Below are 25,293 nucleotides of genomic sequence, written 5' to 3'. Positions count from 1 at the left end.
TGTTGCTGTCTTTCAACTCAAGGGTTCGACCTGAACTCATGACCTTTGTCAGGTCATCCTCTCTCACTCTCCTGTTTTTCCTGCCTGTCACTTGCTACTGTATACAATCTGATAAAGCAGAAACACCATAAAATAATATAAAAAAAAACAAAGGGTGCAGCTCTAAATACTTCTCTGTGTCCCTATCTCTGACTGTAAACACAGGGGTGATGAAGCAGCTTCTGGACTCTGTTCATCAGATTGCTGGAGATGCAACCACTCATATTCTTGCAGTGAAGGAGCTCCTCAAATGGCTTATTGTGCAGGTAAGACTTGTCAGCAGATTGTAGTTCATGGAGGCCAAATGGAGGTCCTTTAATGTTCTAAGCTGTAAGTTAAGTTCCATGTCATAGTCAAGGCAATATGAAGGCTCTGTAACTGATAATTCTGTACGAGCCTGTGAAATCAACTCAAACTAAATGTTAGAACTCATGGAAAAAATATCCTCTGTCTTATAATTTTAGGTTAGGTGGCAAAATTGACCATGGCTCCTCCCATACTTCAAATATTTGAAGGGTATAGCTTTTTGTAAACCCAAATCTGATTAAAACCTGAAAACCCAAGTAATAAATTATATTCTAATTATGTTTTTGAACAATCATTTTTAGCCTAAACCCAATCCAAACAAGAACAATTAAAGTTGTAGGCCTACCACCAGTATAATTTAGCTTTTGGCTAACAAATAGTGTTCATTGTCTACTATTTTATTGCAGCAATGTTTTTATAATAATAGGAACTGATGATGGCTAAGGCAAAAGGAAAATGCCATCCTTTTTACTAAAATTCACCCCAAACCAACCTCATCATATTTAGTCAGGCAACATTGAGTTTGCAGGCGTAAATGTCAAGTGAAGGATCATTTTGTATGGGCACCTAAGGTCCCTCTGGGCACAGAGCCTTGGACAGCTGGTTGTCCTGTACTGTCAAAGGCCTCCATTGGTCCATACAGCTGTTTTGAAAGTGTCTACAATCTGTGAAAACTGGTCCTTTAAGACACTGAACTTCTGACATGCTGATCTATCTGACTGCCTCTGGCATGCAGCGTTGCCTCCTTCTCAGCTGTCAAACTGGCTTAGGCCCTTCAACGTCACTCACATTCCTTAGGGCAGGTCTCTATTTCTCTCACCGAGCCAGCTGGCAATCAACACTGCTCTGAGGGCAAATTATTGTAAAATGAGAATTTGAGAGAGCAAGCTATTTGCTGGTTTCAAATGGATACAAATGAGGTCATTTCGGTGAGTATCAGGCTATTGCTGGTCAGTGTGTGGATTGAAATCTCTACTTGTGTCCTACCAACTTGTTATGAGCCTGTGGTTGTAACTCAAAGCAGGTGACACATGGTCACACGCTCTTCCAGAAAGCATGCCTTTTGTGTGAAACACTGGTTTAATACGACCAACATTTGAAATTGTTATATTAGTTAGTCGGGACCTCATCAAAGAGGTTATTGAGAGGATTTTTGTTTGTTTTGGTTCCACCTGTTTGCTTTGGTGTCACTTTAAAAGCGTCCCGATGTGCCAGTGTGGCGTTCTACAATTGGTGACGTTGCGACTGAACCATTTAAACTGGCGGGGGTGTGATTATAACTACATGGGCCTTTCAGCGCTCCAAAGAACACATATTTTGTTCAGTGTCCTTAAATGTATCATTATAACTTATCTTTAACCTATTGGTAAGCAAAGAAATTTGTCATACGTTTCAGTGTGTTTGTGGAGAGACTGTAGTATTCTGTGCCCCCCTATGGACGTGCCACATGACGTGATCCTCTCTTGAGGGTCGGTGTTGTGAATAGGATGTGAGGTGAACTTGCCGCTAGCCCGGTTGACAGCTTCGGCATCTCTTCCCAAATGATAACATAAATGTACAAAATATTACTCAAATGAAATAATTTGGAAATGGCGGAACACCTGGCGAGTGAAAAACTGGCCAGCAAAGCGGCCGACTTTCAAGCGACGGCGGAGGCTTACTACAGTATCGCAGTGGAGAAAGTGAAGGATGTACGTTATGTGGCAGTTTTCGTTAGCATTAGCAAGCTAGCTTGCGCAGCTTAACGTAACGGACTACTAACAGTTACTAGGCAATGGAGAACATCTCATGATTGGGTCTTCACATCTCTTGTGACTTTGTACTGTTCATTTATAATTCCATTTATGTGTTGCCAGTGCCATTAACTAGCTGTCAGGGCTGTCGTGGTATTTCAGTGTTGCGCTTTGAAATGTACAACAGATGCTGTTGGCCAGCCAATTGTTAGTAACGTAAACGTCCGTATGTTCTGTTTTTCTGTTGTTTTTCATTTGTTAAAATAGACAGAAGATGTCTTTGAATCTTCCCTGAAGAAAGAAAGGCACTAACGTAGCTGTTACCGTTCTCTGTTATCATTTCCTTCTTTTAGCAATCGTGTAATCACTGCCAAGTCTGTACAGTATTGACAAAAACATTAGTTCTCTGACTGCCAGGAGGAGATAGGTGGGCACCATGCTGTCACCAGTGTTTTGGGCTTGTATTGGAAAGCGTCTTTTCAAGTAGTGATTCTTTAACTACCTGGACCAAAAATAGGCTACAGGACAGTTTCTGGTAGCTCCCCATGAGTACTCATACACAAACTGTACTAGCTATTAGGAACACCTGTTTTTCTGTTAAACCTTCTATTAGACGGATCAGGTGAAAAATAGGGTGCAACTCAGTCTGGGCAACAGAGTCTGGGTTTCAAAGACTGAAATGTACTAACTTTTGGTTCCTGTTTAGAGTCTTTGATTGACACCAGCTCCTATGGTATTATATAACTATTATATTGGGTATAACACCACCCCCACCCCCCTCTCCAGGTTGTATCGACGCTGCCTGATGACATCAGACCAGGGCCGGACCTGTACGGGTTGCCATGGGAACCAGTCATCGTCTCCAGCCTGGTGGGGCTCGTAACGATGCTTTTGTTCACCTGTCGATGTTATAGCTCTGTGAGTACACAATCACACACACACACACACTTAGAGCTTGGTCACAATGATGCTGTTCATCTGGATATGTTGTAGTTCTATACATAGTACATGACACCTATTCCATTGGCAATCAATCCATTCATCAATCCATTATTCCCTCTGATGACTTATCTCATTGTTCTTTCCCTGTTCCTCCACAGGTCAAAAGCAGAATGTATCGAAGTAAGTTCCTGTTACTTCTTCATTCACATCACAATTCTACAGCTTGGCATCACTGATCACTGTCATCTTTCCCCTCTCTCTGTCCACTGTATACTGTTCCATAAAGCAGAATTGTCATAGAAATAATTTAAAAATAAGTCGGTGTTTGTAAATGTTGTGTAAATGTTGTGTATTCCCTGTGTCTCAGGAAAAGAGAGGCATATGGCTGAGCAGGTGGCAGAGCTGCTGAATGAGAAGTGTAAAGTCCTGGAGACTCTCAGCAAATGTCAACAAGAGGTCAGTACTAATGCAGATGCTGACTGTCTGCTGGCCTAGAAACAATTCCTGTGTGACATACATTGATCCATTTAAATTTAGCCTAAGTAATGTAATGTGTTTGGTTTTCCACGGCATGAAAAAAACGGACTTAGAACACAGAACAGTGTGATCAAAAACAGCAAAAGCAGGAAACTCCCCATTACAAATGAATAAGAGATAAATATCCAAATAGCTTGAAATCCTGAAAAAATACATGTCTGGTTGTGGTGATTGTGGGTCTCTTCTGCACTTAATCTGATTTTTTTTCTTTATTATGTATTATTTGTAGTATGATGACCTGGAGGGCACACTGAGGGACAGTGGTGTCTTGGCCCAAAGTGAAAAGACAGAGAATCTGGAGGTAAGACAGAGAAAAAGAGAAACTAACAAATGTCTGAAACCTTGGAGAAATCCTCAATTAAATAAATAAAAAGTGTTTGAATGTTAGCCATAATTCCTAGGAGGGTGTCTTCTACTGTGACTGCACATCAGCTATAATCAAAAAAGAACTGCACATAAGTGTACTTAAACTACATAAATAATTTACACAACTGAGACACAAATTGACCACAATAAAACAGAACTGTACATAACTGTTGGTCTACCACTATGGACTGTATCCTGTCACCCTGTGTTTGGAGGAAGTCCTAAACTTCTGACCAGAGTCTGAGGGAAAAAGCCTATTATTTTGGGCTGTTTATCTGCCTTCTCTGTTGAGAATGCAAGGCAAATAACTTCAAATTCAATTGGTTTATATTATGTTTGACAAGTTTTAGCAGTTTGCTTGTAGGCTAACAATAAAACAACAATATAATAATACTGCTCTACTGATGATATGCAAGGAGGTTTTATAGAAGATTTGAAGCGGCCAAAATAATGTTCCTGGATGCTGTGTTCAGCATTGCTTTGGCCTCAGTGAAAGGAAACGTGTATAATAACAAATTTAGGATGTCATTTTTTCTTAGGATTTTCCAGTCAAGGCGGGCGTGTTCTTTTGTTAATGTGGCCTGCTTTGAATGTTGAATGTAAAGTGCTGCGGAAAACCCTGATATTTACATATACATATATGCACATGGATACATACACATATATGCGCATGTGTGTGACTGAGAATGAGAGAGAGGATGTTTGGGGGGGCTTAGGAGGGCTGGTTGAGGAGTGTGTTTGCTGTTGGTGTTTGCTGTTGGATAGAAACTGTTTGTGGTGGTGAGTGATGCAGCACTGACACACCAGCTGCACCTTCCAGAGGGTAGGATGCCAAACAGGATGCAGTCTTAGGGCTGACTTGTGTTGCTGGGTCGAGGTGGCCGACTCCTGTTGCCTTGTTGAGGTGAATCTTCGCTGTTCTGTATTCCTCTCTATTTCCTGCCTTGTGAGCCTGCTCCCTGATGTTTCTCAGCTGCTTAAGCTCTTTGTATAACATAATGGTTTGTTGTTGATATGCAGACCTACAAACGAAATTGTCGGAGCACACAGTATCACACATCTAAAAGTGTCTCAGTCGGTTGAGTTGGGCAGGTCCACACTCTCCTCCCCCATCACCACTTCCACCTGAACCCGTCTTTTCACTGTTGTCTGAACATGGTTGGCCCTCTTAAGCATTGTAATGTAGGTTGTGATCATCTCAGTCATGGCTTGTCTGGAGCAGAAGGGGGCGCTGGGGAATGCTTGGTACAATATGCTGACCAGCTGCTTGTACTTGGGAAGTTCATTGTCCAACCCGCAGTGGTTGAAGTCGCCAAGGATGATGATAGCTGAGTTAGGGTGTTTACTTTCCAAATCAAGTGTGTGTTCTGCTAAGAGCCTTTCAGTTTCATCAGCTTTTGCTTGGGAGGGACAGGGATCTGACTTGTTTCGCCTGGTACAATGTTAATGTATATTTTGTCACCTTTTTGTGTTGAAGAAAACTCAGGCATGAGAGACAGTTGGCAGTTCAACAGTAAATTCAAGCTGCAGATTGGGAGCTAAGAAACTAAAAAAAACCCCCACAGAATTTTATAGTGTTGAATATTCATATGAGGAAGTAATGAAATTTACATTTTAACAGTAGAGTACTAAACTGGTAATGTATAAGATTACTGTGTGACCCTGTGGGATTATATAATCAGTATTTTGTAATCATCATTTATTTTGGTTTGATTTTAAGCTTTTTTGCTGTATGATTCACTAATCTCAGTCTGGTCTTGGATTACTGACAGTTGTCTCATCCTGGCATTAACAACTCAATGGTGCTGGAGGGTTGGTGATTTTTCCTTTGTTCTGTTTAACAGCCTATAATCATCCTTGGTTAGAGAACATAAAGAAGACTGTACTATTTTCAGATGTTGCACATAAAGCCGCTAATACAAGTAAATTGCATTGTTATTGTAAAAAGTTGTCTCTCTACTGCTCTCATTTGTGTGGGACCTAAACTCAGACACCACTGGTCTGATTTTTGGCAAGACTTGGATGGATGAGGCATTTTGGCATTGTGTTCTGACCCCCCCCCCCCCCCTCTAATGTTCACTCCTCTCTCTCACAAACACATAGAGAATAGAGATTTTATTCTAATGGCATCTCTTCTCCCTCCTCCTTTAGGTCAAAGCCAGAGAGTTGGAGCGAGCTAAAAGGGATTTGGAGAGGGATCTGGAACAACTGAAGGAGCAACTGGACTGGCAGAGAGAGCACAGGATCCAGCAAGAGAGGAGGGTAGGAACACACCCACTATCATTAACAGTACCAAACTATGGCAGTCTTGTTAAGTGTGATATGGATTAAGTAGTAATGTTGTGCTCTTATCCCTCCAGATATCAGAGCTTGAGGAGAGCATGAAAACATTCGAAGAAGAAACCAAAGAACTCCAGTCACAGGAAGAACAGGTGCAGTCCTCTTCTCCTCCTCTTCTCTTCTTCCTGCCGTCATTCTCCTGTCCTCTCCCCTCTGCTTCCTCTTCTTCTTTTCCTCCTCTGTTCCGTCTCTCTATGGTTCATGTGACAATATATCTGTCGGTCTGTCTCTAGGCACAGACCACGCTGAAGGTGTATAATATGAACAGTGACCGACTACAGAGGAACCTGGAATCAGCCGGAGAGGAAAACGCACTGCTTCAGGAGAGCAACACACAGGTAGGACTCCACACACATATGAATAAATAAATAAATATATTTAATATTTATATATGGAGGTAGAAGGTGAGGTGAATTACGGATTTAGGGTACTGCTTAGCCAAATTCCTGCATTTTGCTGCATCTACATATTAGATTCATGATATCTATGTATACTCTGTACAGTCCGTGTGCACTTTCCAACTGTATGGTTCATCTTTGCATAAAATGTGCGTGAAACATACCACTACATCCCAAGATATTATCCTTCTTTCTCTTTCTCCCTCCCCTCTCTATCTCTATCCCCCTCTCACTGTCTCCTCTCCCTCACTGTACCCCTGCCTCCCCACCACCATTGTTTCATCTTTCTCTGCCTGTGTGTTTGTTTCCTTCTGTAGTTGCGGCAGCAAATGGAGGGATGGGTGGAACGAGTCAGTGAGTTGGAGGGGGAGATGAAGAGGTGTGAGGTTTCCTACAGCGGGATGCTGCAGGACGTGACCAACAAGGACGAGCGCATCAAGGTATGGTTGGTTCTATGGTTTGACCCATGATTTTACCCCTTTTTGGGTGGAAGCTGCCAATAGCAGATACTTTGTGCTGATTCACTATCTTTAAATTTGACCATTTTCATGCCACAAACTTCCAAGTATTCAGTGTTTCTCCCAGAAAAGCCTTCATATGACACATGTGGAACTCTCTGTTGAAACCCATACTAATGGAATTTTTTAGAAAAACATATGCAAGCATACCTATGGGGATCAAAATGCTTTTAAAGCCTTCCCATGCACAGCCAATCTAGTATTGATTGCGTTGTTGTAGACTGACTTGGACTAACTGTGGTTGAGAAAAGGGAGTCAGGGAGGAACCTCCATCATATTAAAGGTGGACATAACAGGCCAATGTCAGATTTTTAATGAAAGGCCAATATCAGCCTGACATTTGGGTCTAATCCTCTTTGGGGTTGAATAATAATATCCTCATTGTTCTAGTACGCAGCCATTTTGTATCTTTCCTAGAAAGCATTTGGTTCAGTTCATTTTAGGATGCAAAATAGTGCAAGTATAGGTAACTTGGGCATATGGATTCAATGGTGTTACATGTTATGAGGGACTTTGTTGAAACTAAACACGTGTGTCTTTCCAGTCCCTGACGGACCGGCTGCTAAGTATGAAAGCATGGGATTCAGACCTGGAGGAAGAGGAGGGTGAGCAGGAAGGAGAGAGGGAGACCTCCAATGGGACAGCAGGAGGAGGAGGGGGAGAAGGGGAGAATGGAAGAGGACACACAACGAACACACACCACCACCTCCAGAAAGTCCAGAAACTCATCTATGCTGCTAAGGTATCAGAGTAAACTGGGTACACACACACACACACACACACAGTATTCATTGCATGTAATTTATTTCTCACTAGATTAATATTTTTATTACAAAACAAATAGTTCTGGTCCACATAGCCATTGGCTTATTGCTTAAATAATAACATGAATGAACAGTTTACTGTTTAATTCAATGTTCAATACGTTGTGTTTTTATTTGTGTGTGTGTGTAGCTGAATGCAGACCTCAAATCAGTGGATGAGGACAAGGATAGAGTGTTTGCCAAACTAAATGATGAAGTCAGAGCTAAAGAGGACCTGCAAGGTGAGTCAGCCACACAATATCTGTCTCATCATTGCTTAGCAGTTAGCAGCCCAGACATGTCGGCTCCTTTAGGTTCCACAAACATCTCTATGCTCATAGCCTCTGGTGATAATTAACATCAGCCACAATCATTTTAATGTGTGACTTACGAACCACCTGCTGTCAGATCATGACAACAGTTGCATCAGTGTAGAGACCACTGTTAATAAGGTTTCAACACAAAACACAATTTCCAAACAGAGGGTGAAATGCTACTAACTGATATTCACCAGTTAATATATGCAACTGTTTCACAATCATTTAGAACTGTTTGTTTCTGTCTGAAATTCTTGTGGTTAATGTTAATCATTGCAAGAGGCCATGAGCATAGACAGGGTGTCTGGAAGTCCTGAAATAGTCTTAAAATATCTTATCTAATCTTATCTAGGTTTGTTGGTTTGCTTTTCTCTAGTGTGAAATCAGCCCAGTCATGCAGATGGATATTCTGATAGGTCTACAGATGTTTCCATTTTATTTCATTACATTTATTTCAGATATGAAACAATGTGTAGCATCTCTTGTTTCTGGTTAAATCAACCTCTAATAACTGTTTTTGTGTTTCTGCATATGCGTGTGTGTGTGTGCGTGCTTGTGTCTGTGGCTGTGTATGTGTCTCTCCAGAGGGCATTAAGGAGCTGGAGAGTGAGAAATCATCATTGCAGTCAGAGGCTGAGCACTACACAGACCAGGTAGGTTTGACACCTACCGCCTATAGTAGCTCACCTTAACTTTGCATTTGTGCGACATGGTGTTCCACCTTTAAAACATCTATGTGTTCGTTAATTTGCCTTTGGATTCATTTCATTCCCTCCAGGTTCAGCGACTGCAGCAGAAACTTACGATTATGACAGAAATGTACCAGGAAAATGAGCTAAAGCTGCACAGGTATAGACACACATGCTCAGACACACAGCTACACACACAGGCATAAGACATGCATGAATTCACGCCAGCGATAATAGTTGTACAATTCCTATTGATGATAGTGATTAAAATGTGTGTTTGCAGACTGTTGACTGTGGAGGAGAAGGAGCGCTTGCAGAAAGAGGAGAAGCTAACTAAAGCAGACAGAAACATCACCTTGGCCATGGAGGAGCTCAACAACTACAGGTAGCTGCTGCAGCAGAAGAATTTATTAAACAAATCAGCAGTATGTAATATGTGGGTTTGGTGTGATATTCAGCGCTGCTTGTGGAATTTTTACCCTAGGGCATTTGTGTGTGCCTCCCTGCCATGCACACACACACACACACACACACACACACACACACAGACACACACACACTTCAGCAGTCTCACCTATGTATTATTGTGTTCCTTCAGACAGCGGGCAGAGGAGATGGAGGAAGAGCTGGAGAAAACCAAACAGTCTTACCAGACCCAGATATCAGCACATGAGAAGAAGGCTCACAATAACTGGGTTAGTAAAACACACACACACACACACTGTCTTGATTGTGTTACCGACTGTGCGTTCACACCACTAACAAACAACCAGTTGCCAAAGCTCCATTAATTTTCTGCAGATGACAGCCAGTCATGTATTAGCATGGCTATATTTCCTGCCTGTCTCTGCAGTACACACAACAGGAGTCTGGTGTTTTATAGTAGGACACAATTTTGGTTTTGTGACAACCCTACTCTCATGATCCATAATGTCCTGAGCATAGCATGTGTGTTACTGATCTTGACTGTGTATGTATGTATGTATATAGCATGCATGTTACTGATGTTGACTTTATTTTTCAGCTGGCGGCCCGAGCAGCAGACAGAGAGCTAGCGGACATCAGGAGAGAGAACGCCCTCCTCAGACAGAAGTAAGTACCATTTTGCAAATACAGTACCTTGGTTCTAATTGAGTCCCCTGTAATATTGTTTTTACTACGGTCTTTAGTTCAGAGATATTTGGTTGGAATACGTTGTTGATTTTCACATCTTATTCAAGTCTTTTAACGCTTCAAAGTTTAAAAAACAAATTGAGTACTTAGGAAGTTATATTTTCTCATATCCATTATTTCACTGAGCTTTGATGAACACAAGAAGGATACAATGTTCTCAAGATATCACACTGAAGACAGTTTCACATTCAAAAATTCACACATTCTCACCTGAAAACCGTGTGACTTGAGTTTAATTTGCTAGTTCACAGATACAGTACTTGTGAAGAATACTTTTTTATGTTTGTGGCCCATGAAACATATTCTGGTACTGCTTCAAAAACACATTCTGAATTCCTTAGAAAATTTAGAAACATGTTTTCATCAATTAGCGAATGGAGTTTTTACTATATGTTACATATTCAGGTCCAGGTATTGTGTGTTAGCTTGAGCTGTGTTTGTGTGCAGGCTGACAGACACACAGTTTAAAATGGACACCCTTGACAAAGATCCCTACGCCTTGGACACCCTGGCCAGACCACTGCCTTTTAGAGGTTAGTATACACACGCACACACGCACACACACACACACACACACTCATTATTGAGGTTATATCCCGTGGCTCATGGACCCTGACCTGGTGAAAGTGGAAGGTTACACATGTGCACACACATTCGTGGCCCACTGATTTGCCTGTTGGCCTCAACCTTCCAGTCGTCAACCTATCGCTCACCTGTGACCTATGACCTCTGATCTCTTCCGTCACCTGCTGTGTTGTTTCTAGGTGAAAGGTCACCGTACGGCCCCTCACCTCTGGGTCGACCCGCCTCCGAAACCCGCGCCTTCCTGTCTCCTCCCACGCTGATGGAGGGACCGCCACCTAGACTGTCTCCTAGAAGTACGCATGCACAAACACACACACACACACACACACACGCACACACTTATGTTACATACATTTCCTCACTTACTCATATCAGATATAGTAACCACACACGTTTGGCATGTTGGCGATGACCAGCTGGCTGTAGCATGGTGAACTACAGATGCTGTTTTTTTACCCCATGGAGTGAAAATGATGAAAATATACTGTAGGTCCATCCACGTCTGTAGTAGCATGATGTGTGTGTGTGTGTGTGTGTGTGTGCTCGCATGCTGTAGGTGCTTTGTAACGTCCATGGGGGAATGGACTGTAATATAATGATGACTCTGGTTTACTCGGTTCATTCTGTATACACTGATTGACATGATGCTCGCTTGCTCACTCTCTATCTGTCTCTCTCTCTCTTTCTCTCTCCTCCAATCACACATTTACTGGCCAAACTCTCTTGGTTCTGGTTCTTTTTCTCTCCTCTCTTTTCAACGTCTCTTCTCCTCCCTCCTTGCCCCATACTGTCTCCTCGCTGCCTCCCTCCTTCCCTCCCCAGTGTCTCGTGGTCCAGTGGAGCCCCCTGGTGGCCAAGGGGAGGCGGAGCGGAGTGGTGGTCCTCATTCAGACAGCGGCTCCATCTCCCCGACCTGGGAGAGAGATCGCAGGGGAGGACCGCCCCCAGGACCCCCCGGGCCCCTCGGACCTCCAGGTGCGTGTGTGTGTGAGAGACAGTATCAGAAGGCTCCAATAGGCCAGCTAGTAATATCAGGAAGGTCTGATAACCTCCACACAGCCTGACCTGTCCTGTCCTGTCCTGTCCTGACCTCTCTGTCCCAACATCCCACTGCTTCACACAACATAGAAGAACTGAACAGGTCAGGGTCAGTTGAGATCAGATTTAACACTGGGAAATGAATGTTTTCCTTCGTTTTGACACAAAACTAAACAGGGACGTGTTAAGTCCCTTAAGTTGATTATATCAATAATTTTTCCCCTTACTCAACAAATAACTGTATGTTTTATGTTATGTATTGTATGTATTATGTCTTATGTCCTTTTTGTGGACCCCAGGAAGATTAGCGGTCGTCAAGGCGTCAGCTAATGGGGATCCATTTAATAAACAATAAACAATAATATCCCAAATAATGTCCCAAAGAGCTGTTATGTTGTTTTGAGGTGTTCAGTTGGTTACTGTGGTCCAATGCTGGAAAATATATTAAAAAAACAACTGAACCAAAAACTGAATGAATTGTGACCCCAAAGATGAAAGTAAAGCAGTTTGCTTCCTGCTGATTCCTGCTCTTGTTATTAAAGTGGGAATCAGCCTTCAAACTGCAGCTAGGAACATTTATTTTCCTGAGTCCTGGTTCTCAGGGGAAACATTTGCATGTGGCACTGCTGGATTTCTGCTGTGTCATCGACGATTCATCACCTTCATTGTGCTACATTATCTGCACCTGTGTGTGTGTGTGTGCGTGTGTGTGTGTGTATAAATTGCATCATAAGCCTGTGTGCTGCACCATATGCATTGTGATTGTGTGCAGGCTCAATGAACTGCATGCATTTCTGTACTAAATGCATTGCGACAGTGTGTGTGCTACGCTGATGATGTGTGTGTGTAAACTGAATGAAATGTGTGCATGTGAATACTAAATGCATGGTGGGAATGTGTGTGTATTGTGTTCAGTGCATTGTGTGAGGGAGTGTATTTGAAACAGTGTTAACCATCAAGAGCTACAGTTGACTATGGAAATCATTGAGGCTCTATGATAAATGTGTGTGACTGTGATCCAGTAATGTGTTGAAGAGCCTGTTTGTCTCAAATATACATGTGACAACCTGTCAACATTAAAGGGACAGTCCACTCTAAAGCAGAATTCACACCTCATTCCTATAATAGAAAATTATGTGTATATTAAAAGTTGGAAACAAGACAAAACTCAATAACAATGTCAACAAATGACTGTGCTGCTCCACTGACATTTTATGGGAGGCTGACTTTGTGGTCAGATCATTGTCCACAAAGTCAATCTCCAACTGTCTGTCAGTGGAGCAAGTGGAAAGAGTTGTTGATTTGCATAAATATTGAGATAGCTTCCAGTTTCACAGGAATAGCTAAGTGGATTCAGAATATCTAATGCCCTCTGTCTCCCTCTACCTTTCCCTCCTGTCTCCCTCTCCCTCTCTCTCCCTCCCTCTCCTCTCTCTCCTCTCCCTCCCAGGTTACATGTTTCCAGAAGGAGGTCCCATGTACAGGAGGCCAGCACCCCCTCCAGGAGCTATGGGCCTTCTGCCTCCTCTCGGCTCCCTCCCGCCCGGCCCTCTCCCTCCCAGGGGTCTCCCTCCTACTGGACCCCTGGGACCCCCCCACCCTGCAGACATGGCTGGTGAGTCTCTCTAGTCTGTATAGCTGCTTGGCTTTCCTTCATTACATTCTCCTCTGACCCTCTCTGTATTCTGTTCCTTCACTTTCTTCTCTGTGACTGTAGATGGGTTTCCTTCCGTCCCTGATTAGTTCACATTGTGTGGATGAAACTAAATGTGTGTGTTTCTCTATACAGAGGCAACGTATGGTGGAAACAGCCTTGGACCTGGTGAACATGAACACAGAGAGGTGAGAGAGTGTGTGTGTGTGTGTGTGCAGCTGAGTGTCTGATTTAGTTTGATATCGGATCTAATTCTCCAGCCTCTGTGACCTTTAACCTGCCGTGTCTCTTCCTCCAGTCTGGTCTTGGGGAGCGCAGGACTCCCCCTGAAGCAGATCGCAGGATGGGGGACGCCCCCCCTCTGGGACCCCCGCTGGGACCCATGGACGGGCCTTTTCCCCGCAGACTCCCCTACGGACCCCCGCCTCCTGATTTCTACCCTCCCAGGGGGCCGGGGGGGCCTCCCATGATGCCTAGTGAGTAGTGACTGCTATCGGTAGTATTATAATCATGTCATCTCCAAGTGTCAACAGTGTAGACCTGACTCTCTCTCTCTCTCTCTTTCTTTCTCTCCTTCTCTCCCTCTCTCTCCAGTGTGGGCTCCTCGTCCTCCGCACCCCGGCATGGCGTTCCCTCCTCGTTTCCCTCCCGGCGGACCTCCTCCTCCTCACCCTCACATGTCCTCCTACGGCCCCCCCGTGCGACCCCCCCCGCCCGACGGCCTCCCTCCCCCCTCCATGGGCCCCCCTCCCCCTCGCCAGCCCGTCCCGTCGCCAGCGCACAGCCGGTCTCCGGACCAGCACACACCTTCGCCCCACGACGCCATCTGAACCCGACCTGAGATTTCCACCAAGTCATATTTCTCATTCACTTGAGCCGCGCGACGATTCGTTTTGGGTTTCAGCTGAACAAGGTGGCGGATGGATGGTGGGCAGGTTGCTATTTTCCCTCTTTACCTTTTCCATAACATCTATTTATTAACCGGAGGGATGTGTTTAATAATTAGTGTGAGCAAGAGGGGAAACCATCCACCTTCATTACTGTTAAATCTCCATTCTGTCTTTCGGTCTTGATGTTTCTCTACCTTTTCTTTGCTCTTTTTCTCTTCCGTTCACCTCCTCTCTCTCTCTTTTCTCTCTCTCTCTCTTTTCTCTCCCATCGTTTCTTTTTGTCGCTTCTTTCTCTGCCCCATCGCCCAACCAACAATATGAATTAATATCGAGTATGCGAGGCGCTTCCTGACGTCATGGTGACGGCAAGCGCTCGAGGACTACTTCCCGTTTCCTGTTTGGAAACCCAGCCAGCAGGAAGTCATGTGACCAGGCCTGTGCACTCTAGTGTGACTTCAGAGGAGTCTAACTGATCTCAGACTGATGAGAGGAAACACATTGTTGTTTAGGCCTTTAGGTTATATTCTGTTACCATCCACACTGTCAAAGTCATTTAAAAGGATTTTCCCTCTGGTGTCGCTGTCAAAGCAGACTTGGCATCTGGTTTTGGACTGGACTGAGTTGGTCCTCTTGGTGTTGAATTCTCCAGAATGTTCATCGGAGGCCAAATGAGACCATTTTCTCCACAACAACATGATTCCCCTGGTTTCCACCACTGGGTTTATACTTTCAAAATTCACAAATTTTCCCTTTGCATAGAATTTTTTGCAACAAGGCTATTATTCCAAACACCTAAAACTGTGCTTCTGATCCTGTGTTGCTACCACTTCCAGTTGGCCCTGGCATGAAAAAGTGGCTTATGATCGGCAGTTGTCTTTTGTAGGAGTAAAGAAATGTAAAAAAAAGAGTGAAATGGCAGACTGAGCTGTGACCCGTCCTCAGATACAGAGCAGTGTGTTGAATGGACTGACTGGAAGAGCGGTTCCTTTCAGTGCCAGAAAGATGAAAACTATGTGGATTTTTGTAAAAAAAAAAAAAAGTGATTATTAATAGATGAATAAAGACCCTTTGTCAAATTGTCAATTTCTCCACATTTCTTTCATGGATTGTCATATTAATTTTGTTCAATATGTTGAACTGTAGTAGCATCCCCATCAATGGTTCCCAATGGTCCCTCACACATTCATACTAGATTGGATTATCTTTAACTCCAGTTTAATTAACCATGTTTAATGACTGATGTAACAACATATATAATGCATGGACTTGCAATGGAAATGATTGTTAAATTAGTAATTGTTAATTATTATAATATTTTTAAAATATCCTTACATCCTTAGCTACAAAGTAAATATATTTTTGGGGGATTTTATATTTATGGAAGATTTATTTTAAAGTGAATAGAAAATTACAATTCAAATGCAAAAAGTCTAGGAAATCATACACACCCTTGTTTCATTTTGGCTAAGTGGTGTCATTGGTAAATATTTGTTCATAAATTCATATACGTTTCTCCAATTTTTTTCTTTACATTTTCCATTAAGATCTGTTTCAATGGTTCTACTTCGGCATAGCATCAGATGTGGAGTTAACTTCAGGATGGAATGGTAGTCCAGTTCCTGAGGTTTCAAATAAAATATAAATTGTTCCTCTCCCTCATCAACATGTGAGAATGCCAATGAAATGTCAATGTTGCACTTTCAGTTTCTCCTGTCCACTTTCCGCATGGACTTCCATACAAAACTGCATTGAAAGTGCCAAATGAAAGTGTGTAGTGTAGAGACTTGAGTGCCTTAGAGGGATGAAGACTAATGTGCCATTATATCATTTATCACTGCCAGAGATAAATGGTTCAATACACAACATCCTTTATCCTGTGATGGATGCTGTTTGTGAACATGAACTGTACACCGCATTCATTGTGACTGAGGGGTGTTTTCTTTGTGTGTGTGTGTGTGTGTGTGTGAGAGAGAGAGAGGGGAATATGGTGATCAGATATCACAACACAACAGTCACTTCACTTTTACAGTAACTAAATCACAATGACAAAGGCAGCAACACAGGCCAGTCATATTAAGTTGAGTGCCAGTTAGCAGTATGTATCAGCTTTAAAGGAGGTCTGATAATCAGCGCTTTCATATGAGAGTTTTGAAAGCAACATGAAGCAATGCATTTCTGAGAGGAAAGCGTGGTCATGCTTCAGTGTCACCACTAGATGGGTCTCATCTCACAAACAATCTTTGCACTGCTGTCAAATTTGGTATTATCAAAATTAGTAGTAGTAATAGTAGTAGTATTAGCCAATTTTAAGTAAAATAATTGAAATATTTTGCCATCTTTAATTGGACACACCATGTACTAGTGCTTTATATTTAACTTATGATACACTTAAAGTGCTCTTAAATTGAAGCAGGTTGGCTGTACTTTAACACACTGTGTATCATTTGAATTCCAAAAAAGACTATAGAGTGAAAATATGAATGCAGTCCAACACTTTGGAAACCAAACTGGGAATGGAGACTCATATTCTAATTTGACGCTGAATATAAAGACTGAGATCCGTTATTATGAAGACAATGACAAGACATTAGATCATATGGTAAACATGAGGATCTTAATGGGGGAAGTTTTACATTGACAAAAGTAAAATTTCCAAAGTGAAACTGAGATTTCAAGCCTTTACTTATGAATTTGCCTCTTTGCCACATTAATTAAAGCAACATATCCATAGGCAAAGTAAATACACTGGGAATTGTTCTAGATAAACTATAACTATGTATTTCATGTTGTGACTGTCATCTTTTTTTATTTTATACATCACCAGCTTTTGAAAAAGTCAGCTGTTGTCAAAATGAGTTTGCTTTCAGTGTTTTTACCATTTAACACTGAACTGAGGTGAGACAAAAAACACAATGTATTTCTATAAAAAGAAAAACACATTTTAATTATAAAACAGCCCATCCACATCAAATTGACATCCCACAAAAAAGTATATTAAAAAAATTGGACATGAATGTACCTGATGTGACATTGCACACAATAAACTGTCTAAAAATATTGATTTGAATATTTCACATCACCGCCACATTAACACCTCACATGCTTCAGTTTATAAAATCACTGTTACTGAACGGCCATTTGTTCATCATCCTTTATAAACAGTTAACAAAGGGTCTGCCATTCACATCACACCCTGTTTATACACAGAGTGAAGAAAACATTAGGACAACCTGCTCTCTCTATGAAACACACTAATTAAAGCTGCGATCCCTTATTGATTTCACCTATTAAAACCACTTTTAATAGAGAGGAGAGAAGAAGAGACGGGTTGACAAATGACACATGGACTGTGCAAAATGGGGTGCAACTCCAAAGTAGGAAGGAGTACCTCATGTTTTGCAGCTTACAAATAAAAATGCACTTGGGTTTCATCTTCACATTGATCTTAAATTGTTCAAATGTGGCAAAAATTTAATTTCATAAAATGACACACCTTCCACCTGTAAATTAAGAGCATGAACAGCCATCAGTTGTCACCAAATATCCATCATCACTATAGGCTTTTTGTTGAAATCATAATATCTATACACACACAGCTCTCACCTTTTTCAAGCCAACAATACACTGAAACGCAACAAAATATATGTTCTTGTCAGGTTTGGGCGTTGGCAACTAGACGGGAATAAGGTCATGTTTTATAAATAATAACGGTGGTGTGGATTTTAACTTGAATGAGAGAGAGAAAGAACTAGAGATGGAGTACTGAGACTAGTAGAGGTAGGTATGTACGGTAAGCAGAGTACGGAACAGTAACACTGGGGTAAATATCAAAGAATAAAATTCATCTGTTTTTCTTGTCAATGTTGTTAGCGTACCTCATGGAGACCGCTGATTGGTTGTAATCAGGTAAAAAAATAAGGTGGTAAACTACAGTATATGACCACCAGTCGATGATCATCATAAGGCATATATATATATACAGTATTTTCAGAAAAGCATGAATCCATGTTTTTATCCTGAAAAGATCCTATCCTCATACTGTATTTCTTACATAAGTCTGAAATGACTCAGTATGATCTATACTGTGGATTTAAATCATAAATTTTATGTCAGCCTAAAAAATGGCAGGTAAACTATTCTAAAATTCAAAATGCCAAGGTATCGCGTAAACACGGTTATTCTATTTGAATTATGCTTGTTCTTTTACAATGCATTTTCATTCATTCAGCTTATGGGAGGAGGTCATGAAATATATTTCTACGCTTGGGGAACAATAACAGTTGGCAATTCCGAGTTAAAAAAGGCAAAATTGGAGGTACAGTACAAGAAATCAAAAATTGATTGACTGCGCTCACAATAAAGTACATGAGATTAAATGGATTTTGAAGTTGCAGACAGGTTTGTGCACCTCTGGGTCTAAAAGTTGCACTGAGATCATTTTCCATCAGTTCTAAGTGTGTCTTGGTCAGAAATCCACACAGATGCATCTTTTTTCCCACGTTGGAATTTTAAATTTCTGATGTCAGTTGAGTGAATAAGCAAGCACCCAGTTTGTTCTTATTGGTTTGTCTCAACCACTAAAGCAGTGGTTCTCAACGTGGGTTCTGGGGACCACCAGGGGTCTTTGAGGGGGTTCCAGGGGGTCCCCAGCAAACTGATGAATTGTTAAACTTCACCATTATTTAATTTACAAGAAGTTAACACAATTAGAGAATGCAGAAGAATGACTGTTTTGATCATAGTTTCACTGTTATCTCTCTACCTACAATACAGATTCTGGACAAAATCATATCTAACAATAAAAATATTCCAAGATTTGGGTCTGTGACACAAAATCTCATCAAATGGGGGTCTTTGGCCCTAATGTGGACTAAATTAGGGGTCCTTGGTATGAAAAAGGTTGAGAATCACTGCTCTGAAGTAGCAACCAGACTGAAACTGTTGACAATGCGAGACACACCATTGAAGCCAAAGCCTGTTATAACAAAGTCGTACCGAGTGTAACTTCAATAGAGGCACTGCAGAGTCCTGATACTGTCTGAAACGACGGGAAGCTGTGTGGAAATGTGGGCTTATCAGCACGATCACCACCTAACTATACAAAAACATTGGTACAAAAAAGTAATTAATAGTCTCATACAATTCACATACAATTCAGTTGATCCACATAAAAAAAAATAGTTCATGGCACAATGGACCATAATGCAGCTTTAGAAGACGGAGGCTGTCCTGAAATATAATCTGGAACTTCCTGGTTTGACCTCATCAACAGTCCCCAACCAGAAAGCTGTCGGGGCTCAGCGGTCACCCCTGCCATTTTGGAAACACTAGGCGCTGAAAAAGATGAAAACTATTAACTGTACCCGGTCCATTCAGAAGACCCAAGCGTATAGAGAGAGGTTAGGGTCAATTCACGTTCTATTCATTCAGTTCAAAATGTAAATAGGCACTGAAATTAATTTGCTTTTGACGGGTTTCATTCCAAAACGTGATATATCCATTTTGGAGAAAAGGAGCTGTGAATAGGCTTGGGCCGATATTCGATAATATTGAATATTGCGATATTTCGCGAATATAGCAATATTTTCTGCAATATCGACCTCCTCCCCGGCCCCCAAAATAGTTAATGACTATATTTAAGAGGAAGTTTTACAGTCATTTTGTCAGAGTGGGTGTCACTAGAATTAAGATGGAGGTTCCTTCCTTTTTTACTCAACAGGAGTGTCAGTCTGTAAAACCTGCAGTGAAACCTGCCTCACTCTGCCTTAAAGAGAAGAATTTCATTAGTCTGGGTTTCAGGGTGTCCCCATGATGGTCTAAATGCTGTTTCAGAGGCTTTTATACCCCGAATAGAAGAAAAAAATCTGGAGGGTAACATTGAATCGTTGTAAATTTTTGGCATTCAAGTGGATACTGAATAGCGGTATACTGGTCGAACCCTATGTGTGACAATTTTTCCCAAATGGTGTGTATCTCATTTTGTAATGAAACTCTTAATTTGTTCTGAGTGAGCAGAACCAAAAGCCTGGTACAGATATAAAAGCCATCGATAAACAACAGCATGAGGTTTCTCTTGTGTCGACGAGGACGACTAACGCTTCCACTCCTGTTTGTCCTCTGACGGGATTCCAACCCACGGGTCCTGTTGGCACTAGTGGCAGCTTACCGGGAGTGTAGAGGATTCTGGGAAGATTCAGAGACAGTTCTGCTATGTGTGTGTGTGTGTGTGTGTGTGTGTGTGTTCTCAGCAGTTGAGTATGGGTCTGTTTCTGTCTGGCCTGAACGGGAACACGGAGCTGTCAGAGTCGGCCCTCCCTCTGTGGGGACCCAGCGTAGCCACAGCCTGGAAGGTAGCACGCACACACACACACACACCACAGTTAAGAGATATCAGACCACTGTTAACACACTAATATTACAGGAGGATGAACACACAGATCCACATCAACACACACCTTTCTGATGGCTGTCCAGTCCTCCAGGATGTCCAGGTCAGGGAGCATGTAGACTATATATGGGCGTGGGCGGGGTTAAGGACAGTGACTGACACACGAAGCAGGAAGGAATTAAAATATGAAGCCACATATTCTATATTCTAGCATTTGAGAATTAGTAGTAATAGTAGCAGTAGTAGTAATAGTAGGATATCAGACACCACTGATGGTCGTCTCTTCTTCTTGTCTGGACTGAAGGCATCTCTCCTCTTCTTCCTCCCTGACAACTCATCACTCCACAGCTCTGAGAGAGAGAGAGAGAGAGAGAGAGAGAGAGAGAGAGAGAGAGAGAGAGAGAGAGAGAGAGAGAGAGAGAGAGAGAGAGATTATAATGTTGTTTAGTATTCATTTATTGTAGTATAATGTTTTGCATGCATGTTGTTTTCTTATTACTATAATCAAAATTATGTGTTGTATTTTACTGTATTGTATTTACTGCTATGTGTGTGTGTGTGTTACCTGATGTAATATCTATGCTGTGTCTGTCTTCCTCCAGTCTTCTAATTTTCTCCTCCAGTTCGCTCTGCACCGTATCAAACAGCAGCAGCTTCTCACTCTGTAGACACACACACACACACACACACACACACACACAAATTACTTCAGACTTCTCAATGACTTTCAATGAATTTCAATAACTTCTCGATGATTTTTAGGTCCAAGGACTCGAGAGACATTAGATCAGGTCAGCGACACATCTTTGTAATACAGAAAGTAATTGGTTTCGTATAATTAAAAAGTGTGTGTGTGTGTGTGTGTGTGTGTGTCTCCGACCTCCCAATGCTGGCACGCCGCCTGGATCTCACACTCGTACTTGTTCTTCACCGACTCTAGACACAACTCTCTGTAGATACCTGAGAGAAAGAGAGAGAGAGAGAGTTGAGTGTGAGAAGATGAGTGTGTGAGAGGGTATGAGTGTGTGTGCGAATGTGTGTGTGTGTGTGTATTACCTGCCACCTTGGTGCGGACCTGCATGCTCTCCAGCAGTCCTGCCAGAGGCTCCAGGTATTCTGCCGCCCGGCCGGCCTCCACCTCTGTCAGCTTACTGTTCACCTGACTGACACGCTCCCGGTACAGCCTGCACACACACACACACACACACACACACACACGTATGTACTGAGAGGTGTAACAGTGGATGCAACTAAGACTTCCCAATGCCTTTTCAATGCGTCTCAATAACTTTAAATGAGGGTAGACAGAGATTCAGATAGACAGAGACACTCTCACTAGATCTCTCTAGAAGAAGAAGAAGAAAAGGAAGAAGGACGAGGAGAACAAGAAGGATGAGGAGGAGAAGAAGAACATGAGGAGGAGAAGGACGGTGAGAAGAAGAATGAGGATGAGAAGAAGAAGAAGAATGAGGATGAGGATGAGAAGATGGAGGATGAGAAGAACAAGGAGGATGAGAAGGCGGATGAAGATGAGGAGGATGAGAAGAAGAAGAAGGATGAGAAGAAGAATGAGGATGAGAAGAAGGAGGATGAGAAGGACGAGAAGTAGGACGAGGATGAGAAGCAGGATGAGAAGGAGGATGAAGATGAGATGAACGAGGATAAGAAGAAGGATGAGAAGGATGAAAAGAAGAAGAAGAAGAAGAATGAGAAGAAGAAGAAGAAGACTTTCAGACAGTCTTACTGGTCTTTGAGGTCGGTGAATTGTTTCTCCAGGTTGGACATTTCATCCAGACACTCCATCCTCCTCCGCTCACAGTCCTCCTCGTCCATTTCTGAGACAGGGAAAAAAAATAAATCACACACACACACGCACACACACACACACACACCTAGGTTAAGCATTACAGTCATGAGTCATGATGGAAGCAGGAAGCAGCTCAGGACCCAACAGACGTTTACAGACGCTGCTCTGAGTCTGTTTAAATCACATCTTGCTGATAGAAAATCTTCTGTTGTGACTGGCGATGCCTCCTCTGCCCCGGTGCATCTCAGATATGGCGTTCCCAAGGCTCCATCCTAGGCCCCTTGTTTATTTCCCTCTATATGCTCCCTCTGGGTGACATCATCGCTGACTCAGGTAACTCGTTCACCCTAAACAGCCTTAAGGATTGTCTGTCAGATATTAACTTCTGGATGTCCCAAAACCTCCTCCACCTGAATGACAATAAATCTGAGATTATGCTTTTTGCCTTGTAGGTTTAGTTACATCTCGGACCTGTTGAACCCTTAAGCCTTTTTACAACTGTCTTATTTCACTCGCCTATTGTGGTTTTTATTGCTCTTAGTTTTATCATTCTGCCCCGTGCTTTTGCTTTATTTTATCACCTCTGTTTTACTTCCTTGTCTCTGCAAAGCACTTTGTAACTCTGTTATGAAAGGCTTTCATCAGACCCAAAAGTCACAGCATTTACTCAACCCATAGGGGAACCATGTAATCCTTCAACTGAAGTTAGAACATTAAAACCACCAAAACTGGAGTTGCGAGACTTTCACACAGCGATATGCAATATATAAATAAGATTGATTATAGAGATATATGCAAGCGTGGACAATGCATGAGAATCACAGAGTCACATTTTTGACAGCAACCACAGTTTCTGAGAGTCACACACTCAAATAATGCTCCTCTTTATGGCGGCCATTTTTAAAAGCACTAGTCAAATGATTTCTCTTAGTGCTGATTAGAATAGGAAGTCTTCTGGTCCTGACTGTCTCACCGGAGCTGTCCCCATCCTCGGACACGGAGGAGGTGTCGGAGTCCTCCTCCTCGGAGCTGGTGGCCTCCTGCTCTTGCTCCTCCACCTCCATCTCCTCCGCTGTGCTCTCCTTCTTCTCCCGGTCACGGTGCACCGGCATGGCGGCTAGCCGACTCCGGACTGTGGGAGCGGAGGGTAGAAAGAGAGACGGTTTTAATCACAACATATGCATCTTAACATTTTTACCACATTACACATCAAAGACAATAAAAGCTAGAAGATTTGAAAGCATGTTAAGACTTCTGATAACTACTATACACATATACATCATAAGCTTCCACTCATCCTTAACCTAACTCTGTGGTGTTGCATATTAAAACCACAGAGACATGCAATTTGTAGTTCTGCTTTTACATCAGTGATGCTCGAATGATCCGCTTGGAAGCAGCTGGATGCATAATTATGACTTTGCATGCAAATGTGTTTTAGTTGAGGACTGACTTGACAGAAGAATCGGTGCAAGTCATCCTGCAAGTCTGTTCATCATGTAGGAATACTGATCAGAGCTTGATGAAGACTTAGCTTGTGTCCCTACCTAGACATTTTCATAAACAGTTGCCATCATTACTGCGTCTCTCTCCCTTTCTGCAAGTAGACTTTTTCTGATCTTTTTTCTTGGATTGCCATACTCCTTAACCAATCAGATCAAACTGCAATCAATATCAATAGCTGGCCTGATGCCACATTCAGTGCTGCATTCAAGTCATATGGGAATAGTTGTCAGAATGACTTGACAGTAAAAATTGGAGCCATCCTTCAAGTTGTTTGCTGAAATTTGTGGAGCAGTAAATATTATATTTCCATTTGAGGGTGCAAGCTGTTTTCTATTTTATTTTTTATAATTTTCTGGTTTAATTTGTTGTTTTACAACAGAGTCATGCCTAAAAATGCACATTTTTTTATTTCTTAAGGTGAGTCAACTTGGAAAATGATTTGGAAGTCCATCTGGAAAATGGTTTAAAATGTCCATCCCTGACGAAAACTATAAGCTGCCTAAAAACTATAAAACTGTAAATACTTAATATGTATTTAATTTGCACAAGGTGTATAGGCTTGTGTAATAAAACATATCGTCTTTGCTGGTTTGTTTTCTTTGTCGATTTCATTTGCATTTTGTTTATTTTGTTGTTTTTTTAGTCCCCTGTTGGTACGGGGTTTTACTTGATCGCTTAAATTGCATACTGTATGCAATTTTTCATCGCTACTTCTCACATGTGTTCCCTTTGTTTTTCAATCATTTATGGGACACTAATGAACAAATAGTAACAAACAACACCACTACACGCTAACAAGCAAGAGTAGCTAGCAAGTGTAGCACGATCTGCAACGAAAATAAATTAACTAGGAAGCTTAAAACTAAATCACGACTCACAAGTAAAGATGGGAAGGCGTCAGGGGTTTCGGGGAGAAGGAAATTCTTTTTCAAAAGCCAAAAGAAGATTAAAGTGAATTCTTCCGTAGGTTGCAAAGCCACTCGTGTGTGTAAGCTAAGCTAAGAAAAAGCTAAAAACAAATCTCGGCAGGGCGCTCTTGTTTGTTTTGGGAGCTGTAGTTTTCTGTACGGTGCATTTCAACGTCATCACAGGTCTAAAAAAACTGAAGTGAACCACGCTACCCAGAATTCACCGCTGCAGCTGGTAGAGGAGAGTCCGAGCAAAACCTGTTGAAGAAACATCAGCAAAGCTCGTGAACGATAAAAACGTTGAAGTGTCAGTTATCTGAATTGCACATTATTCAATTCACATGTTAAATAGTTTC

At 42.0% G+C, this 25,293-nt stretch overlaps 2 protein-coding genes across 3 annotated transcripts; one reads left to right on the top strand and one right to left on the bottom strand.

Moving 5' to 3' along the window:
* The first annotated feature begins 1,149 nt into the window (after positions 1-1,149).
* Positions 1,150-15,401, top strand: mia2 (MIA SH3 domain ER export factor 2). Of its 2 annotated transcripts, none has more exons than XM_071533014.1 (23): positions 1,150-1,274; positions 2,865-2,996; positions 3,179-3,200; positions 3,388-3,476; positions 3,787-3,858; positions 6,075-6,185; positions 6,284-6,355; positions 6,497-6,601; positions 6,979-7,101; positions 7,724-7,921; positions 8,134-8,224; positions 8,885-8,952; positions 9,078-9,148; positions 9,272-9,373; positions 9,587-9,683; positions 10,013-10,080; positions 10,609-10,694; positions 10,926-11,039; positions 11,569-11,721; positions 13,235-13,399; positions 13,574-13,626; positions 13,737-13,914; positions 14,033-15,401. In XM_071533014.1, exons 1-23 carry the CDS (start codon positions 1,251-1,253, stop codon positions 14,266-14,268), a joined length of 2,430 nt encoding a protein of 809 aa, XP_071389115.1. In that variant the 5' UTR covers positions 1,150-1,250; the 3' UTR covers positions 14,269-15,401. The 2 variants fall into 2 exon arrangements, with proteins under 2 accessions (XP_071389115.1, XP_071389114.1); XM_071533013.1 differs by lacking the exon at positions 1,150-1,274 and adding an exon at positions 1,845-2,036.
* Positions 15,402-17,141: 1,740 nt separating this feature from the next.
* Positions 17,142-25,016, bottom strand: brms1la (BRMS1 like transcriptional repressor a). Its single transcript, XM_071533007.1, has 9 exons — positions 24,908-25,016; positions 23,497-23,655; positions 22,461-22,551; positions 21,773-21,900; positions 21,597-21,676; positions 21,282-21,378; positions 20,977-21,066; positions 20,784-20,848; positions 17,142-20,671 (listed from the first exon to the last, which is right to left on the bottom strand). Exons 2-9 carry the CDS (start codon positions 23,633-23,635, stop codon positions 20,573-20,575), a joined length of 789 nt encoding a protein of 262 aa, XP_071389108.1. The 5' UTR covers positions 23,636-23,655; positions 24,908-25,016; the 3' UTR covers positions 17,142-20,572.
* Between the last annotated feature and the right edge of the window lie 277 nt (positions 25,017-25,293).

The sequence above is a fragment of the Centroberyx affinis genome, unplaced genomic scaffold (assembly GCF_046629955.1).
Source record: "Centroberyx affinis isolate AG114_WGS23_722 - 3 ecotype Tasmania unplaced genomic scaffold, CSIRO-AGI_Caff_v1 ptg002307l_1, whole genome shotgun sequence".
Taxonomy (NCBI): Eukaryota; Metazoa; Chordata; class Actinopteri; order Beryciformes; family Berycidae; genus Centroberyx; species Centroberyx affinis.
Note: the sequence above shows the minus strand (reverse complement) of the source record. Positions and strands in the feature narration are given on the sequence as shown.

What these genes read in the sequence shown, in the direction of transcription:
- brms1la (XM_071533007.1), bottom strand. Translation starts at nt 23,635, where the DNA reads ATGCCGGTGCACCGTGACCGGGAGAAGAAGGAGAGCACAGCGGAGGAG. An exon ending in CGAGGATGGGGACAGCTCCG is followed by an intron (nt 22,552 to 23,496) that starts GTGAGACAGTCA and finishes TCCCTGTCTCAG; the next exon opens with AAATGGACGAGGAGGACTGT. An exon ending in TTCACCGACCTCAAAGACCA is followed by an intron (nt 21,901 to 22,460) that starts GTAAGACTGTCT and finishes GTGTGTGTGCAG; the next exon opens with GCTGTACCGGGAGCGTGTCA.
- mia2 (XM_071533013.1), top strand. Translation starts at nt 1,935, where the DNA reads ATGGCGGAACACCTGGCGAGTGAAAAACTGGCCAGCAAAGCGGCCGAC. An exon ending in TCCAGTCACAGGAAGAACAG is followed by an intron (nt 6,356 to 6,496) that starts GTGCAGTCCTCT and finishes GTCTGTCTCTAG; the next exon opens with GCACAGACCACGCTGAAGGT. An exon ending in AGAAGGCTCACAATAACTGG is followed by an intron (nt 9,684 to 10,012) that starts GTTAGTAAAACA and finishes TTTATTTTTCAG; the next exon opens with CTGGCGGCCCGAGCAGCAGA.